Source organism: Varanus komodoensis, unplaced genomic scaffold (assembly GCF_004798865.1).
Source record: "Varanus komodoensis strain SLA01 unplaced genomic scaffold, ASM479886v1 scaffold15, whole genome shotgun sequence".
Lineage (NCBI taxonomy): Eukaryota > Metazoa > Chordata > Lepidosauria > Squamata > Varanidae > Varanus > Varanus komodoensis.
This window is the reverse complement of record NW_025335440.1, coordinates 242,967-262,411: the sequence shown is the minus strand read 5'-3', so window position 1 is coordinate 262,411 and position 19,445 is coordinate 242,967. Positions and strand designations below refer to the sequence as shown.

General features: G+C 53.9%; 2 protein-coding genes across 2 annotated transcripts in view; both read left to right on the top strand.

Moving 5' to 3' along the window:
* Positions 1–5,361: 5,361 nt before the first annotated feature.
* ZBTB8B (zinc finger and BTB domain containing 8B) lies at positions 5,362–11,783 on the top strand. Its single transcript, XM_044425333.1, has 3 exons — positions 5,362–6,307; positions 10,431–10,609; positions 10,888–11,783. The coding sequence occupies exons 1-3, from the start codon at positions 5,362–5,364 to the stop codon at positions 11,197–11,199; spliced, it is 1,437 nt and encodes a 478-aa protein (XP_044281268.1). The 3' UTR covers positions 11,200–11,783.
* A 7,596-nt stretch (positions 11,784–19,379) lies between these two features.
* Positions 19,380–19,445, top strand: part of ZBTB8A (zinc finger and BTB domain containing 8A) — a 10,420-nt gene continuing 10,354 nt past the window's right edge. The window contains exon 1 of the mRNA XM_044424989.1: positions 19,380–19,429. The gene's annotated coding sequence lies outside the window, so the exon portion shown is untranslated. The remainder of the gene's footprint in view (positions 19,430–19,445) is intronic.

Genomic DNA, 19,445 nt, shown 5'->3' with positions numbered 1-19,445 from the left:
GCCTGGCTAACAAAGACCTAGGCTCGCATCGCGCACATGCTGAAGCCCAGACGTGTGGAGGACTGGAGGCTGTGGTTTGTTTCCACCTGCTTGTGCACAGTGTGTATTGCCTTTTGCCCATTCAGTGGCACTCAGGTAAGAGCAGGTCAGTGAAATACATATTTGTATTCACTTGGTTCAGTTTCCAGAACCCACAAATAGCAGGAGGTTGTTAGGTAACACACAGCAGATAGTCATTAGTAACAGAGAGCTTCAGCTATGGGGCTGTATAGAAATGTAATATAATAGTAAGAGCGACAACAGAGCAGCTTCTTATTTGTTCTATTTATACCCCACCTTTTCCCTGTTGTGGAACTCAAGGTGGCGACGCGTGGTTCCTGGGCAGTTCCCCCGCAAGCTCAGGCTGGCCCCAGACCTCACAGAATCACCGAACAGTGGAGTGGGAAGGGGCCGTGGAGGCCATCGGGTCCAAGCCCTGCTGTGGCAGGGCGCCGCGTCACACCACCCCACTCAGAGGGCTGCCCAGCTTCTTTCTGAATGCCTCTGCTGTGGGAGAGCCCCACCTCTCCGGGCAGCCAGTTCCACCTGCTCAGCTTCGACATGATGGCTGCCTGCTCTGCCTTCAGATCATGTTCTGGGCCCATTGTTATCATGATATACCAGTAAGAATTGCAGCAAAACGTTTCCAAAGACAGCGGCTCAAAATGCACGGCAGAGAAAAGCACAGCTTGTAAATAGTTACCTGTTGAGGGTGTGAGCAAACAGGACAGAATGTGCCTTGTTTCTAACGGGGTCACAGAAGGTAGGTCTCCCGTGAGAGAGGGTCCCATAGAAGTGCAATTTCTACACCCGCACAGAAAAGGCCTCCAAGAGGGGAGCCAACTTCCAAGGAAGGTTTCAGCTAACGGGAAAGGGGCAGCTGTCTGGCCCCAAGTGTTTAAGGCCACACAGTGAATGTGGGAACTCCGACAGTGCCTGTTAAAGGGTCCCCAGTGTGGTACCTGCAGGAATGCACAAACCTTAAACCATTACCTTCTTCCCATTTTAATATACATGCCTGGATCTGAATCCGTCCATAGCAATTACTACATAGGAAGTGCATTTGTCCTTCCAGCAGCCAAGCAAAAGCAGCCCAAATAGCAAGCAGCCATTTGAATGTCATGTCTTCCTCCTCCTCTTCCTCCCCCTCCTCCCACTTCTGTGCTGCCCATAGCCAAAGCTCTCTGACAATATTTAAGTCACTCATCCAGATTTCAACTAGACCTGACTGTGCTTAGCTCCCAAGGTTAGGCAGGATCGGTCGCCTCAGGGTATATGGAAGCTCTGCATGCGCTGATGCCACATCCTTAAATACTGAAAGTGTTTCCTGTGGCTAAATACCTGCTTTGCATGGAAAAGGCCTTGGGTTCAAGAGCCCTGTCTGATACCGCATCCCACGGAGGGCCTTTGCCAGGCAGGAGGAGTGAGATGGCCAGATGTGGTGGACAGCAGGGGCCCCCCCACCCAAGCTCCAGGGTGCTTCCAGACATACGGCCTTGAAACGCTACCAAGCTGAGCCATGATTGGCTTTTGTTACGAAATCAGGTTGCGGTGGGAAATCGGGGGAGGATTATAAATAGGTTGTGGTGCCTGGGCCTCTGGGCCTCTGTGGGATGACCACCTGCTAAAACCGCCCCAGAAATGCGATGGGGCTATCCTGCAGAACATCCGCTAGTGAGGTGGGGTGGCCTGGAGAGCGGCTAGTGCAGCCTTCCCCCACCTAGTGCTCTCCAGATGCGTGTGAAACAACTCCCACCATCTCCACCCAGCAAAGGATCATTCCAGCGGAGGGCTCCACGTTGGGGGAGGATTAGGGCTGCGGATTCCCACTGGGCACAGAACTCACTGGGTGATTTGCCTGGGTTCAGATGACACAGAAACCCACAACTAACTGTCAGTGAACCATGGACTTGTGTTGAAATATGAGTGATGCTGCGACTGACATGCAAGAAAATAACCAGCCATGATTTGCTAACCATCAACGGCCCCATGAAAAGAAGCCATGGCTTCTTGTTAGGCTGTGAATGGTGGATTGTTTGTGATTAACAGGGCTGTGAATAGTGGATTGTTTGTGGTTAACAAACCATGGCTTGTTTACCACAGCTGAGTCCGGGCAACATGATACCCATGGTTCAACAATAACCTCTCCTCAAGCCTTTGGCTGCCCAAACCATGATGTCCAAATGCCTCTTTTGAGCCCAGCACTGGGCCAGTTCCAACACCCAGACAAGCCAATGCAGGTTATGAGTCTCCAGGGTGCAGTGGCTTGAACTGGCCATCATTCTGAGGGTGCCTTCCAGTTGCATGGTCTCACTGCGTCGTGCAAACCCGGGTGCAGGGCTGGCATTTCGCACAATCCGAAGGAAGCGGAGATGGAGGCGCCGCGAAGCTCCTTGCTTGCATCCATGGCCGCAGCCCGGGATACCGCCCGACCTCACGCAGGGGAGGAGCGAGGCCCAGCGCCGTCCTGCAGCAGCAGGGGCTTGGCCCCGATGGCCTTCCCGCCCCTTGCAGCTCTGCGCTCCTGGGATTCTGGAGGCAGCCGCCGTCAAGGCGCAGCGTTGCCCCCGCGCGGCGAGCCCCGGGGGCGACCCGCTGGCGCCCGCGCGCTCCACAGCACCTGCGCCTCGCCGGCCGGGCGCTCCCGCGGCCGCTTCGCTCGGGGGAAACTACAGCCCCCAGCAGCCCGTGGAGCGGCGCGTGCTCGCGGGGGGCCGGCGCATCGGACCGTGCCGGGAGCGCCCACCTCTCCGCCGCGCGCGGCCGAGGCCGGATTGGAGGCCGGCGCCGGCGGGGGGTGGTTGGGCGGCTCCCCGAGCCGAGGGCCGGCGTGCGAGCGCGTGCACGCGTGCCAGGCTAGGCAGCGGCGCGCAGGGCGAGGGACCGGCGGAAAGGTGAGCGGGCGAGGCCGGCGACGGACGCGGCTCCCGCGCGGCGCGCAGGGGCGCAGGCGTGGCGGTCGGGCGCCGGCGAGGGCCCGGCTGGGCTGTCCGGCGGCCCCGTGCCCCGCACTCGCGCCTCGGCAAGCGGGGGCAGCGCGGAGCGCGACGCGGGCAGCGCTGCCCACGGAGCGCGCGGGGCTGGCGGGGTCGGCCCCTGCGCTTTCCCGGGCTCGGCTCGGGGCGCGCTCAGCAGTGCGCGGGAGCTTTCGCGGCGCGGGAGAGGACGCCTCGATCACCCGGGGGTGCGCGCGCGCGCGCGCAGGAAAGATGCTCTTCGTTGGCCCCGGGCGGGGCGGAGGCTGGTTTAAAAAAAAGTTGGTAGCGCCGGCAAGATGCTGGGTCAGGGTCGTTTGGAAGTTTCCTCTTCCAGCCGTGACCCTGCAGTTGCGCGGGGAAAGGCACTCTGCACCTGCCCAGGAAGCCTTCCGGTCGTCCTTGCGCCCTGGCTTTGGCTGTCTGGGTTGAGCCTTGAAGGAGGCTGAAGGAGGCTGCTGTGTGAGGCTGGAAGAGATGCCAGCAGGTTGAGAGGCTTCCTTGCCTCAAAGGACGGGGTCATTGCAGCGATCGGGCCAGCGTGCCACGACTTGGCGGACCCCACTTCTTAGCCCAGGTATGCTTAGATGGGCTGTGGAGAAGGGAGGCAGATCTGCGCTGACTCCGAGGTGCTGGTCCCAGTTCAAAGCACTGGAAGGGAGCAGGCTCACCCCCAGTGTGGTCGCTCTCTGTTTGATGGTCATGGAGGGGGTTCCCGAGTGTGAGTAGTTTGTTGGTATTTGGTAGTAAAGGAAATACACTCTGTACATGCCTGGAGGCACTTGCTTTACTGCTGTTGAGACTTGTCTTTTAAGGGCAAGATGTAAGTTTATCCTTAGGTTTTGAGCTCCTATATATGGATCTATTTGCATGTTTGTGAAGGGTCCATTTCTGCTCTTTTCTCATCACAAGGAGGGGATGGAAGACAGGGGACATGAGAAGCTGATCTGCTGGGTGGTTGGGGGTGTCTTCTCATCGCACGGTTCCTAATTTAAAGTAGATGTAGCTCTGTTTGCATTCAAAGAGAAAGTAGCATGGCATTTTGTGGAATGAAATATTGCAATTATTGTGTTTCTATACCGCCTAACAGCTAAAGCTTTCTGGCCTCAAAAGAAATTTCTGCCACTGTACCTCAGTTCTCTTACCTCCAAAATGGGTGCATGGACAAAACTGCATTTCAACTAATTTTTTTGGAGTAACGAAGAAGGACTGCTCCCCCACCCCTCGTTTGTCAGCTGCTCCTTGTATAATAAATGATTGATACGTTGACTGTTGAAGACCCTGTTCTGCCATTTATTCTTGCCTAAAGTGACAAGGGCACCCTCTTGCAATTAATTTGCAGGAAAAGCAGGTTTCGCGCTGGATGGAAGGGCAAAAAGGAAAGTGGGAACTGAGCCTGGTGGCACAGATTGGCAAGGAGAGTGGAAGAGAATGAGGGGTGCAGGAGGGGAAGCTGGCAAGGCTGAGGGCTGTGGAAGGCGAAGGGGCTTGGAAATTTATTTGACAGAAATATGTCAGGATTGCAGGGCAGGAAAAGAGGAGTGACCTGAACATTCCAGGTTTTGGGGTGTTTATTCACACACTCACATCTGGGGCGTGTGTTTCTCCTGCTGGCTGCGCTGAACATTCTTTGTTCCTAGAACTGGCTGGCTTCCCCTGGAGGTTTATGCTACAAAACCCACATGGTGGGAAGGGAGCGGGAGTCTGCTGAGGTCCTAACGCCCCCTCCGCAGAAGGGTCACCTTGCATTTATCCTGGACTCTCACAGGCGGAAGGCCAGCGAAAACATGGCATTCCTCGGACATTCCTGCTTTCCGTTTCCGCTGAAGTGTTTTACATCTCAATTGTTAGGTCTCCCCTTAGAAGCCTGGATTCTTGACCTCTCTTTTCCGAATCCTCCCTGATTCCACTCAGGCATTTTAAGAACTGTGTGGGCAAAGCAAGGGAGGCCTGGTGCGAGGGCTGCCCCTTGGGCATGGTTCGTGGTAGTTTGCCGGCATCCCACGTGCTTCCGGCACAAAAGCTGGACAGAAGAATGCACAGAGGGGGCGACAGTGCCAGGCACTCCCCTGGGATCATGGCCGCTCTGCGGACTGCCGCCCCCTGTGCGGCAGCGCAGCAGAAATGCCCCCAGAAAGGGAGCGATGAAAGAAGGGGAGCCACTTGCATGAAGTCTTCCTGCCCCAGACACAGCCCCCCGGTGCAAACACGCCCTGGCATCCCCCACCGCAGGGGAACTGTGGTCCTGGCCCCGGCCCCATGCCCCCGAGAGGGCCCTTCTGTTCTGACGCCCTGTCCCCGCTTTCCCTTGCAGGGTCCAGCGTGGCTCTGTGGAGCGTCGGCAGCCATGGAGATGCAGTCGTACTACACCAAGCTCCTGGGCGAGCTCAATGAGCAGCGCAAGAGGGACTTCTTCTGCGACTGCAGCATCATCGTCGAGGGGAGAATTTTCAAAGCCCACAAGAACATTCTTTTTGCCAACAGTGGCTATTTCCGTGCGCTGCTGATCCACTACATCCAAGACAGTGGTCGGCACAGCACCGCGTCCTTGGACATTGTTACGTCGGAGGCCTTCTCCATTATCCTGGACTTCCTTTATTCAGGTAAGCTGGATCTTTGTGGGGAAAACGTAATTGAGGTCATGTCTGCAGCTAGCTATCTGCAGATGACCGATGTCGTCAACTTCTGCAAGTCATACATTCGGTCATCGCTGGATATCTGCAGGAAAATAGAGCGAGAAGCGGCCTTTTATCAGGCCGACAGTGGGAGCTCCGGTTCAACTAGAGAGGGCACATCCTATGGTGTGAAGAGTCAGTGCTCAGCATCAGTCTCGTCTCTGCAGGAGAAGGAAAGGGCTCCCGATTGTCAGCGGGATCCGCCCTGTGGAGCGTGTGGCAGCTGCCGCCCCAGTGAGCTTGTGGTGAGGGACCCTGTCAGCAGCGAATGCCCGGAGGACTCGCACTCTTCTCTGCCCAAAGGGATAGAACCCAAAGTAGAGTTTGATGCGGACGAAGTGGAAGGGGAAGTCGGGGAGCGGCTCCAGCAGTACCCTGCCGCACTGACGATCGATCAGATAGAGGAGGGGCTTCACCACGGCCAGGCGATGGATCTGGCCTGCAACAACTACCACATGAAGCAGTTCCTGGAAGCCTTGCTGCGCAACAGTGCGGCCCAGAGGAAGGAGGACATGGTGCACCACTTTGTCCGCGGCTTTGAGGGCAGGCCCGAGGACGCAGGCGTGCCCATGAGCTCCATGATGGACATTCACAGCGACTGGTATGGGGAGGATACAGGTGAGATGAGCACTCTTGAAATGGGGTACGGTTCTGCCTCACACCAGTTACTTTTCTGAATGCGAAGCACACCCCGTTGTTGTTTAGTGTGCGAGAGTATCTTTCTGCAGCCGGGGATCCAGGCTGCAAAAGAAAAAGACCTTGCTTCAGGGAAAGGGCCTGAACAGGTTTTCTCCCCTGCACCTCAGATAACTGTTACAAAGCAGTAAGAAGGGGCTCTCCATAAAATAAAACAGTCTCAAGACATTTTAGATCCTGATTAGTCTTAGATTTCAAGAGACATTCCAATTTTTCAGTGATAGCTTTGAAAGATGGCGGATACCTTTTGCTTTAGACTTGCTAATACAGACCAAGTTGACAGTTGTGTGAAAGCATTTTTTGTCATCATGGCTGCAGAAACCTTGGGTTTACCGAGAAAGAATTGCCAAAGGATAATTTATTTTCAGCTTTTTTGAAATCCTTGGGAATTCTGCTCAGCTGGAGCTTCCAGGCTTCATTCAGTTGTTATGTAGTTGCCCTGCTAGGAATTAAAACATGCCCTGAAATATTTGCTCCCAACATGAAAGGCTGACTTCTGTCACTGCACATGACCTCTCTTGTCCCACAGGCCAAATTGGTTTGTGCTATAATACTTCTTTTTTTTTAAAGAAATTTTATTAAAATTTTAAACTAACACTAAAAACATCAATCATCACATACATCAGACTTACTGGGTCAGCCCCATGCTACATATTTTTAACATTCTATAATCATATTCAAATCAGTTTATAATAACTTAAAAACATTTCTAAATCTACGCCAAGTCCCATTTCTCCAGCCAATCATAGAAAAAATCCCAAGTTTGATAGAAGTCAGTGTCTTCTTTCTCCTTCAGTGATAAAGTCAATCTATCCATTTCCGCACAGTCCAGAATCTTTCTTAGAATCAGTTCACCGGTGGGCAGTTCCTCACTTTTCCAGTACTGAGCAAATGCAATCCTCGCTGCTGTGATTAAATGTAACATCAAATACATTTCCTGTCTGTTAATATCTTCCGGTATGATGCCTAACAAGAAAACTTCAGGTTTAAAAGCAAAGGGTTTTTGTAGTATTTCCTCCAGCCATTTAGATATTTTAATCCAATACTTTTTCACATTATCACAGGTCCACCACATATGATAAAAAGTACCCACATTATGTTTACATTTCCAACGTCTATTTGACATATTTGGAGACATCTTAGCTAATCGACTTGGTGACAAATACCATCTATAGAATATTTTATACAGGTTTTCTTTATACGAAGTTGCTAATGTTGCCTTAATATTTCTTTCCCATAGCTTTTGCCACTTTTCTAATTCAACATTATATCCAAAGTTTTGTGCCCACGTTATCGTAGTTTCCTTAGTGCTATAATACTTCTTAAGCATTCCGATTGGTTCTAATAGAATCACTGCCCTACATTTGGACTTTCTGGAATGCCCATTTGGAAGGGAGCGACAGAAGTACCCTGCATCTGATATAAGGACCAGAAGGTTAAAAGCTTGTGTAGGCGTAGAGAGAGAGGCATTCTTCTTTCTCTGCCATCATGCCAGAACCCAAATGGCTCTAGTGTTATGGCAGAACCCATAAAGAACCCATGAAGCTGATGGGCAGAGACTCAGGACAGAGCCAAGGGAGGGCTTCTTCACACAGCGTACTTAAAGTAGCGAGTTCCCTGCCACCGATCTGGATGGTGTGAAAGGGGACTGGGCAGAGTCATGCCGAAGAGACTCTCTGTGGCTGCTCGCCTTGCTGGCCACGTGCTCCCCCCATCGCCAGAGGCAGCTCCTGTACGCGCCAGTCGCTGAGGAGCTGGGCAGGAGGAGGTCTGGCACCATCCTGCCAGAGGGGTCCTGCGGGCAGCTGGTTTGCCTGTGGGTGAATGGGCCCCGGGTAGCCATTAAGGTTTGCACCAGGCTTCATGGTGCTACTGGACTGGGCTTTGGTCTGTACCAGCTGCAACAAACTGAGCATGTCCCAGAGCAAAAGCAGGTCGCGGGCACTGCAGGGATGTGTGGAGTGCTTTCCTGTGTCCAAAGCATCCCCGTGTGTTCTCACTGTTATCTTCACCACAATCTTGAAAACGAGCCGCTGCTACCTCTCTTGCAACCTGTGTTTTGGGCTGATGCTGAGAGAAAGCAGCTGTCTAGAGAGCAGCCTGCCCAGAGAGCTCACGGGAGAGGCAGATTTCAAACCGGGCCTCCTGACACACCAGTTTCAGAGACTGGTCACAGACCAGCATCCCTCTTGTGTGTTGCCCTGGCTTGCACTCATGCACCTACAGATAAGAGCCCTGCTTTTTCCCACGTTGGTCGCTGTCACGTATTGTCAAGTTGTCTCCGACTTAAGGCAACCGTTGGAGTGAGTGTCCTTCAGAACGTCCTGCCCTTGACAGGCTCGCTCAGCTATGGCAGACTCAGGGCAGCGGCTTCCTCCAGGGAGTCGATACACCTGCTGCTCAGCCTTCTTCTCCTTCTGCCTACGACTTTCCCTGGCATGCTTGCCTCCTCCAGGGAGCCTTGCCTTCTCAGGATGTGCTCGAACTATGACGGCTTCAGTTTTGCCATGTTGCTTCCATTAATTAATTTATATTTATTTATTTAGTTATATTGCGATTTATATCCTGCCTTTTTCCTACAAAGGGCTCAAGGCAGCTTACATCATCTCTCCTCCTCCATCTTATCCCCACAACAACAACCCTGTGAGGCAGGTTAGGCTGAGAGTCTGTGACTGGCCCAAAGCCACCCAGTTGGCTCCATGGCCGAGCGGGGACTCGAACCCGGATCGCCTGAGTCCCAGTCCCACGCTCTTAACCACTACACCACCCTGGCTCTCACACTTGAGTCTGATAGGTAAGGCCCTCTGTGATCCTAGTACTGTGCCTTTGAAAATCTGGGCTTAAATTACAGTACCATTTGTGCATGCAGAACCTACCAGTAAGGCGGCCTGACGGTAGCCTTTTGGTAGAAATCATCAGCACTCGTGGCAGGCCTGAAATTGCACTCGTTTGGGCAAATAAATGGAACCGCAGCAAGCAGACACGGCCATTTCTGTAAGACGGAAGCCATGTAATGCTACCGATGTCATGTCACTGTGGGCTGGTAGACAGACAAATTAACGGGCTGTGGATGGAGGCAGCAAAACTTTCCCCGCCTGCAAAAAGCCAGAAGGTCAAGAACAGCTCTGGGTTCTGGCCCTGCCCATTCCATGTGGTCCAGATTCTCTCCTTGTAGGAGGCTCTGTCCTTGGGCGCAGCTCTCACGCTCCCTCCGACTGCAGCTTGAGCTGCTGGGGAGCACAGCGGGTGGGAGCACCCGGGCTTTGCTGGCGGCAGGCCCCCGCCTGCCCTGGCCCTGGCAGGGGTGAGGATGGATTTAGCCCGAAACCCCAGAGGGCCACGGCTGCTCCTCAGACTTCCCAGGCCTCCTCAGAGATTGGGCTGAGACAGCACACCCTCCAGCTGAGCACTAAAGAATGGATCTTTGTAGAAATGTGTTGGTGTGTTGTCTGGACCTGGGTGTGTGAACAAACCGTGATGAACAACACCCGGTTCACAACCCAACAACAGACCTTCGGTTCGCCTCATGGTTCGTTTGAGGGTAGGAAGCCACGGACGGTTAGTGCAGCTCGCTTCAGATAGCATGCTTCAGCAGAGGCTGACGGCTCAGTGCCAGCTCGGTGCTGCTGCGGTGCGTGAGCCAGGCCTGGGTCAGGCTTAGCCCCTTTCCTCAGAGGTGGCCTCCATGCGCTTTCTGGGCAATATCTTTGGTGCTCAGTCTCTGTGCAGGATTCAGTGGTCTCTCCTCAAGCGGAGTGATTCGGTCGCAAGGACCATGCGTGCTCCCGGCCTTCGGGCTGCAGTGGCGCATTTGCCGAGCGGCTTCCCCAGCCGCCATCCGGCCACGGCGGCAAATGCAACAGCGAGTGACGTGTCGAGTGGCTCCAGCTTGCTTTGTGATTAGCGGACCCACCATTTCCTCTTCTGTCAATACCCAAACGACATAAAATTAGGTGCGGGTGTCACTCATTGCTGCTGTTATTTCAACATCCGGAGCCCCTTCCAAGGGCCGGCCGTGCACTCTGCCACGGTTCTGTCTCCAAAGGTGATGTGCTGGTGGTGCCGATCAAGCTGCACAAGTGCCCGTTCTGCCCGTACACGGCCAAGCAGAAAGGCATCCTGAAGAGGCACATCCGCTCCCACACGGGTGAGCGGCCCTACCCCTGCGAGACCTGCGGCAAGCGCTTCACGCGGCAGGAGCACCTTCGGAGCCACGCCCTGAGCGTAAGTCGGGGAGTGCCGTGCCGAGAGGCAGCGTGAGGCGGAGGACCTCCTTTGAGGGGGCCGGGGGGGGGGCGGCCGAAGCGGTCGCTGGCTTCCGGCAGTGGCCTGTGGTGGATAAGAACCGATCCCAGGGGACTCGGGTGGGGAACTGCTGGTCGACTGGGTACGGCTCCCCTCCCTCCGCCGGCACGAGGGGTCCGGGGTGCCCCACCGGGGGGCAGCGGCTCCGCAGGAGTGGCTGAGCGGCGCTCGCTCACCCTGCTCTGTTGGCGTTCCAGGTCCATCGGTCCAACAAGCCGATCATCTGCAAAGGCTGCCGGAGGACGTTCACAAGCAGCCTGTCACAGGGGCTGCGGCGTTTCGGCCTGTGTGACAGCTGCACGTGCGTCACGACGACGCACGAGGATTCAATGCCCATCAACCTCAGCCTGATAGAGCCCTCGTCAGAGGGTCAGGAAAAGGGCGATCCGGACAACGACTGGCCCATCTACGTGGAATCCGGCGACGAAAACGATCCGCCCGAGGATGACGACCCAGACCCGGATCCTGATGACAAGCCGGGACTCCACCGAGGCGACGCGCTTATGTAGCGGCACAGTCAGCATCTGACGGCAGGACTCGGCATATTTATCCAGAGCTTTTTAAAAATGAGGTTCAGTTCCATTTTCCTAGAACAGAGGGAAACTGTCGGACTATCAAAATCCAGAAATGTCTTTTTAATTTGTGTGGGCATGTGCCATGTCTGAGAGGAATGTTACGTCCCAGGTGAGCAGAAGGCGTGCCTGGCGATCTCGTGCGGTCCTTTGGCTGTGAGCCAAGAGGTGAGTGAGCCCCGGAAGAACCTAGAATCTGCTACGCTCGTGCAGCATAGTGACTCTGCCCTTTCTGCAGCCTGTCCCTGGGGCACTGGGCTTTGAGGTCTCTTCTGGGAGGCATCAGGGTCTGGACTTTTCTAGAGCTGCAGCAGTCTCCTTTCTCTGAGGTTTTCTTCATCCTCCATTCTAAACTTGGAAATGGGGAATGGTTCTTGATCAACACTGAGAGGATGGAAGCTCCACTACTGAAAACTGCTATCAGCAAATCATGGTCAACATCAAATCAAACAGCCATGAAGAAATGGCTCCAATTTATTGCGATTGTTCAGGGTACCTTCTTTTTTAAAATTACAAATTGACACTTCTGTTTGCCCTCGAGAATCTGGGTAATAGATCCAGGCAAGATGCAGAGAGGCTGTTGCTTTAGCTGGCGGCAGAACAGTGTTCTAGTAGTTGGCTGCTACAAAAAAGGCAATTTCCAAGTGGGGCATAATTAGGAAAGAAATCAAGAGATGGAACTGCCAACGCCGTGCGTCCTTGTACCACCAGCAGTGCTGCCTCGCCTGGAATATTGTGCAGAGGCTGGACACTGTGCCTGAAAGGGGGATATGGGAGGGCTGGAGAGAGTGCACCAAGGGGAGCCTGAAATGGGGAGAGGCTGCCACAGCTGAGATGGCCGAGCTCAGAGAAAAGGCCAGGAGGTGGGGACATGATCGAGTTGTGCTGAATTCTGCCTGCGGTGGAGAGCATGGAGAGGAAGCCACTGTTACGCCCTGCCGCATGGGAAGCCAGAGAGGTCGTGCCACAGCACTGATGGGTGGGAGCTTCAGGACAGATCTAAGGAAGGGCTTCATCAACCCGAGAAGCTCAGCGATGGGATTCACATCCATAAGATGCAGGGATGGCTGTAGAAAGGGATCGGACCTGTTCACAGGGGGCAACACTAGTTGGCCCGTGGATGAGCAGAATGCGCTGAGAGCTCAAGAAAAGCGAGCCCCGAACTGTGTCACAGTGCTTGAACCGGGAGGTCCCTTTCCGGATGCCTCGCGGGGCGGGCAGGGCGGGGCGGGCAGAGCGTGGGCTGCTTGATCTGCAGGAGGCCTCAGTTCCTTCACCATCTCCAGCTAAAGGGATTGGGATGCAGGTGGCAGAGAAGGCCTGCTGGCAGCCAGGGCAAGCAGGAATGGGCCCTGTGGGGCACTGGTTTGCCTCCCCCCGCAGCTTTTTGCTGTCCTGAGGATTACAGCCATGCCCTTTTGCTGCTAATCTGGCTGGAGGACGTTCTGGCACACGGCCTGCTATTCTCATTTATTTAGACAGTCATTGAGGGTGTGGCTCTCAAGTGTAAGCCAGTGAGAGATGCCCTGTGCAAGGCTGCTCATCCACTGTATCCACGTAGAGTTGAGAACAGCGTGCCAGATGAACCTCTAGGTGGCACTGTCGTGCTATGGTGGAACAGCATAAATACACAAGTGAAAAAAGCAGCGCTTTCTCTTGTACAATAAAAGGCTGCATTTCCCCTGCTCTTAGTCCCACCCCAACACACACGCATACTCTGAAAATGCTCGTTTGACATGGAAACTAAACTAGAAGGTCACCACCTTGTCTAGACAACATGTAAAGAACTGTGAGAATGGAGTGACATGTACATGATAATAGCCTCTTGTGGAAAAGTCTTAAAGAACAAATGCAAACAAAAGCCCGTCCTGCACGCCTTGCAAGGAGCTCCAAAAATGCACCTCCTGATAGTTCTAAGCCATGGGAGAGCAAGGTATGAATGAAAACAACAGGAATTAATCCCTCACAAACCATCTAGAGCAGCCCTAATGAATGAAATACCTTGTATGTTGAGAATACAGTCAGTCAGGAGTAGGCACCCTCCAGATGCTTTCAACTACAACTCCCATCATCTTCAAGCATTGGCCATGTTGGTTGGGGCTTATGGAGACTGCATTCCAGACCAACTGGAGTAGTTCTGCATTTCTGCTGTCCTTTGAATTTGCCCTAAGGAGTGTTCCCTGTTAACAAACCCACCTTTGGGTTTCATCTTCTTTCTGTTGGATGATGAAAAGCAGGACTTCGGCGTCTTGAAGAAAGTGGCGTTACTCAGTTCACTTTTCTAGTGCTGAATTTGTTTAACTTACTAGATTGGCTGGAAAACCGTGAAATGTCTGTGCAGAGAAGATAAAGAAGATACCAAACCAAATAATTCAATGAGAGTCAAGATGCAAAACTTTACACAGCAGTTTGTAGCCACCTTACTTATAAGTAGGTATTTGGGATTGTACATAAATGGTGACCTGGATGGAAAATGGACGTTGCAAATGGTCATCAATCTCATGGGGATGAGACAGCCTCCCTTAACAGGATGCAGGGCCTATTATAACCTATATAGTAATGAAATGGAACATTTACAAAACTGGGAGAGACGGATGGTGTCTACACACCTTTACTAGCCAGGTTTCCCACCTGCTCCTCTGAAATGAAGCTACCGGTCCAGCTGTGCTTTCACAAAACCCTACAATGGAAAGGATTGTGATGGTATAAACGTAGCATTTTTCTGTCATTGCAAGAGTATATCAAATGAAAACACAGAAAGGGAAGAAGCAATCATCATTTTTCAAAATCATAGTTATGTAGCAAAAAGTGAAATTTTATAATTCTGTTTTCCTTAAAAGAACTAGGCTCTAAAACGCTGAGATCTTGAGGGAGGGGCCATTGGTGGCTACCAGTCTTGCTAGCCAGCTGCTTCCAGCTGTTCGCACACACCAGCTGCTGAGGAGCTTGGGCTGGCAGAGGCCTTGCACCCACCCTGCCAGAGGGGTCTGTGGGCAGCTGGTTTGCCACCGTGTGTGCGGCGTGCTGGACTGGAGGGCGCTCTGGTCTGGCCCAGCAGGCCTTGGTGTGCATCATCATTTCCACAGGATGTATCCCGTAATGGCGAGAGTGGTGGTGTTATCAGGAAAGCAGGCTCATATGTGACCTGTTCTTTCCCGTTGGAAAACTGCATCATAAAATAGCTCTCAAGTCAAAAAGGGCCGCCCCAGGAAGTTTAGTCATGCTTTTCCGAAGAGCTGGGTTTACCAAGTAATTCTGGGTTGCCCGGGGCTCTTGGCTGAGCATTCCTTCTACCTGTGCCATCGCACTGACATCAGGGTGGGAGCACAACTAGGGAGCCCAACCAGGTAACTTTGAGCATCTGGGATTCCCGTCTTCGTCATTATTCCTCGGGGCCCTCACCCTCCTGTGAGTGCCTAAGAGGCCACGTAACGGCTCTGATGACCAGGGGGATGACCGTGGCGAGCGGGCTGGAATGCCTATTGCTGCTGTCTTCTGTTTTCACACAATACGCAGGGGTGCCCCAATGCGTATTAGCAGAGCTATGAGGCCGTGTGAGACCCTTCTAGATTTAAAGGGATGTGTGAGATGTGGCTGGAGCACTTCATTTGGACGTAGAGGTTCTGTGTGTATCTTGTGAGTAGAGAATGGCTCTCTGTATTTTTAGGTAATGGGGGTGGGGTGGGGGGAGAGATTCCAATCTCGTTCTTGTTCTGAAATGGCCCTAACTAAGGTTGCTTGTTCTTCTGACAAGAGGCTCCCGTCTGCCCCTTGCGCTTCTTTGCAAGAAGGATGCTTTGCTTGCTTGTCTGTGGAAGATGTTCTTGTCAATCGGTACAAGCGGTGAGTCTTGCCCCGCTTGATAATGTTTCTTTGCAACGAGCCATGATAAAAGGCCCAACAAAGTTTAGGGAGAGGCATGCTGCAATTTTTGGAAATGTTCAAGAGGCACTTAAAAGAAGAAATGGAACCCATCTGAGCTGTAGCATGATTGACCTGCTACATTTTCTAAAAGACCAAGAAGCAGCCTAAACTTGGCATACTCCGTTGTGGAAAGGAAGAGCCAGTCTTTTGCTTGTCCCTGTTTTTCACTTGAATCTGCAGCTGGGATATTCATGGCACATAGTTCTCCTTGGCAGAACACTTCCTTGCCCGTGATCTTACTCTGGTCTAAGCATGCTTGCTTGAAATTAATTTACATTGATTTGTTGTAAGTTGCCTGCAAATTCATTTAGGTTTGCAGGTTCATTCTGTGAGAAAATTGTATATTTAATTTGCTTTGTAATGAAGGACAGCAGAGTCTGTTAGGCTTCTTTTAACAAATGAAATGTTATTAGTTTCATCTAAGAACATAACCCTGTGTGCTGGGAGGGACCTTTTCATTCTCAAGTCTTAATCCACCCCTGCAAATGAAGCACAAGCAAAACAAACGTCTGTGAGGACACAATCAGAAGAACACCGTCACTTGCAAGCGGACAGTGCCCTGTTTTCACAGGCGGCACATGGCCTCCTCTGGTCCCCTGTAATAACTGCGTCTGACTTTAGGATCAGCCACTGAAGGCGGTGAATGTCTGCAACGAGCAGCGGCGCCTGAATTCCTGCTGTTGTGTGTGTCACCATCGGCATCACACTGTGGGTGCGGTCTAAGTGTGTGCTTGGAAGTGGGCAGCTAGGATGTTTGTAAGTGTGACACCAACGCTAATGCACATGTCACTGATGCAGCACCATCCACGTACAAGACAAGTTACAATATCATAAGAAAAAAAGACCAAATTATTTTGCATCCTAAACAAACGGGGCAGTGCTTTCCGATTTACCTCAGAGACCAAAACTTTGAACAAAAGAAATGCAATCTGCAAAGTCATGGAAGAAGAAAGAACGGCCGTTAGCAGTGGTCATGCAGCGAGACACTTGGAGGCACGGCGTGTTTCCTGCAGGTCATGAAGGAGAAAGTAATGCTGCAGTGCCATCGTGGGCAGCCTGATCTCGGCATGTCCCTCCTGATTTCGATTTGTGCCGGAGGGGACGAGGCTCAGAAACCGAGGCAGCCAACCTGCAAAGGCCGCCCCTGCAGCAGGCCCCTTGGTGCTCCCCCAGCCCCCTGGCAGGGGGAGAACATTTGAAAGTGGTTTTGTAATTTTGTTTCTACAGTGGTGCATTATCAAGTCTTGTATGTTTAAACTGTCTGTGTGCCATACACGTTTATAGTGTTGTAGTCTAGGACTTTTATAGCTGAAAACATGAAAAAATAGCAAATAAATATCAAGGTAACGGTGAAATCATGGCTTGATCCTGTGCGGGTGTAGACATGTGGACAACTACAGAAGTAGTGATCCTGGTGCACACTTTGCTGCTTTGCAAAAAAGTAAACACAAAGTTTCTCTCTCTGCCCTTCGCGGGATGTTGGACATTTGCCTGGAGTCAGTGTGGCGAACGGATCTGTGCTGGGCTGGGACTGGGTGGGCTCAGCTGCAAACTCCCACTTAGCCACGCATCTTTGGGGGACGGTGCACCAGAAACTAACTTCTGGCTCAGCCTGCTTTGCAGGGTGTTGTTCACAGGTGCATTCTCCAGATAGGTGTGAAAGCATCTGCGCACTCAGGTTACATCTGTATTGGGGCATCTTAAACACCAGCACCCACAGCAGTTCCAAAGGGGGTTGGGTGTTTTAATTCACAGGGATCACAGAATGTATCCTCTAGTTATTTGGGGAATTACCTAGCTTGCAATATGCAAGGAGGCACCAAAGATGCAAAAACTTCAGGAGGAAATAAACGATTAGGTCAAGGAAGCCTATGCATATTAAGCCCATCAGACCCAAACCAAGTCCACATACTGTGCTTAAAAGGTGGGGAGATTAGCTTAATGCTGAGGGTTATTGTACTTAACAGCTTGGGTTCAAAGGGCTGATTTAGGCTTCCTGTGAGGCTATAGAAACTGGCCAGCTGAGTCAGAGTTCCTGAAGACAGCTGGGTGCAGAGCAGCTCTTGTGCCCAGGCCAGAGTCTTAGGTGCTGGATGCTGCATCTCGGATTCTGCATTCCAGGTCTTCACTTGAGCAAGAGCTGCGCCAAGGCAAAGCAAGGTTGGCAGAAATCTCTGGCTGAGCCCCGAGTTCCGTGGCTTAGCAGTGTTTTCAGCAATGGAAGGGGAACGAACTGGACCGGCCAGGAACACTGAGCTTGCAGTGAGCCAGGAACCGCTGTGGCCAAGTCCTTTAGGGAGGTCCAGAGCAGCAGGCAGGCAGGCAGGCAGGCAAACTCTGGACTTGTGTTTACACAAAAGGGAAAAGGGATCCCTCCAAGAGTATCAACATGGACACCTCCGGGCCCTCCTGTCCAAATCCATTCAGATGGGAATGCTCCAGCACTGCTGCACTGGAGGGCGGGATTTCTGCCCCGCCTTCAGCTGTCTGGGCAGCTCTTCAGTGTCGCTGGCCGTGGGACCCTCTGCAGGTGTCTTCCTGCTGATGTCCTGCTTCATGTGCCCCGTTCCCGCATGAGGTGCTCAAGGGCGGCGTGGCTGATTCAGGGTGGCCGACCTCATGACAGTGGCTTGCTGGGCCTCTTCACCCCTTCAGCAATGGTGCTGCGCTCGCTTCTGTCTCCACGTGGAACCAAGCTCAGTTTCACCAGAGAGTACTGGGGCAGGGTGCCTCCTGGGCCTGGCAACTGTCAGCAGGTGCCTGTGGGTAAAATGCTGCTTTGATCCGCTCGGAGGAAAAGGGGATCTGTCAATGCAAACAGCCCTCTGTGGGCATGGGCAGCGGGTGCCACCTCTGAAAGTGCAACCCTCCACCTGCTCCACATTCAGCTGGGCCCAGCAAGCAGGCCAATGCACACATGCAGTTTTAACTGTAGTGCACAGAGGGGGGGGGGTGTGGTGGTGGTGCAGAGATGGGCATCAGCAGGAGCCCACCACTGGAGAGCCATGCTGTTAAAAGGGGGCCTGAGGCCCACCCCACAGAGGCTAAGGTGAGTCTGGCCTCTGTCCAGTCAAGGCAGTACTTCCTCTGCTACTGCACAATTTTGGCTGGAAGGAAACCCCTTGAGAAAAACGTAGTAGTGGCAATTATTCCAGAGCTCCTTTTGCCAGTGCCCAAATAGCTTGAAAAGAGTTCATACAAAAATTTAGATACGTCAAGGGAAAGGGCTGAGGAATGTCCTGCTTGCAAGGCAGGCACACACTTTTACAGCCCGCCTGGCGTCCGCCTTTTCTGCGCTGCGCTGCGCTGCGCTGAAGTTTATTGCCTTTGCGCCACCGAGGTGTGCAGCCGGCCCAGGGCTGGCCCTACTTTGGGCTTCCCAAGCGGGCAGGTCAAGGACAACGTCCAAGGCCGCTAGGGGAGCCAGGGATTTTGGATCATCGGCCCGAGGCACCACCAGCCGCGGCCCTTCTCCGCGGGGGCCTCCCGCGCTCCTTGCTCTCGCGGAAGCCCGGTCTGGCGGCGGCGGCGGCGGCAGCGGCAGCGCCCGCTGCGGCGGTGGCCCTGCTCCGAGCAAGTGCTCCCGCCCGCTGCGCAGGCAGCCTGGCTGGCTCCAGGAAGCCGCGGCAAGGCTGCCGGGCGCACCAGACCGAGCGGGAGGGGGCGCGCAGGCAGCCAGCAGCCCTTCGCGCCGAGCGGAGTGGGCGGCGGGGCGCGGTGAGCGCCGTCGAGGGAGGAGGCGCGGGGCCGGGAAGCGCCCGTTTCCCGCGGCCAGGAGGCGGCGGCCGCGCGTCATCGCCCCTCGCTGCGAGAGGGCGTCGAGAGGACCAGCTCCCGGCGCCCGGGGGTGGGTGGCGAGGCGGCGCGCGCGGCCGAGAGCGGGGGCGCGGGGCAGGGGGACGTGGCTGGGCGCCCGGCGGGTCCCCGCTGGGGCTCCCGGGGCTGCGGGCGTGCGCGGCCAGGCGGAGACGGCGTGCGCGCCGGGCTGCTGCCGCGCTCGGTGCGTTGCCCCTTTAATTGTGTCCCCAGCCCTCGGGCGTCTCTCTCCAACGCCCACGTCAGCAACCACCTTTTGTTTCTCCGCCGGTCGGGCTGCTCCCTGCTCTGGGGCAGCGGAGCCCGCGACGTTCCGCACCGCCGGCCCCGCCGAGTCCCGGGCGAGCGCAGCTCGGGAAGCCCTGCCGCCGCCGAGCCCTCGCCCGCCTCCCCGGAGCTGCAGCCCAGCCCGCCCCTCTGCCGAGCGGTAAGTCAGCGGCGCC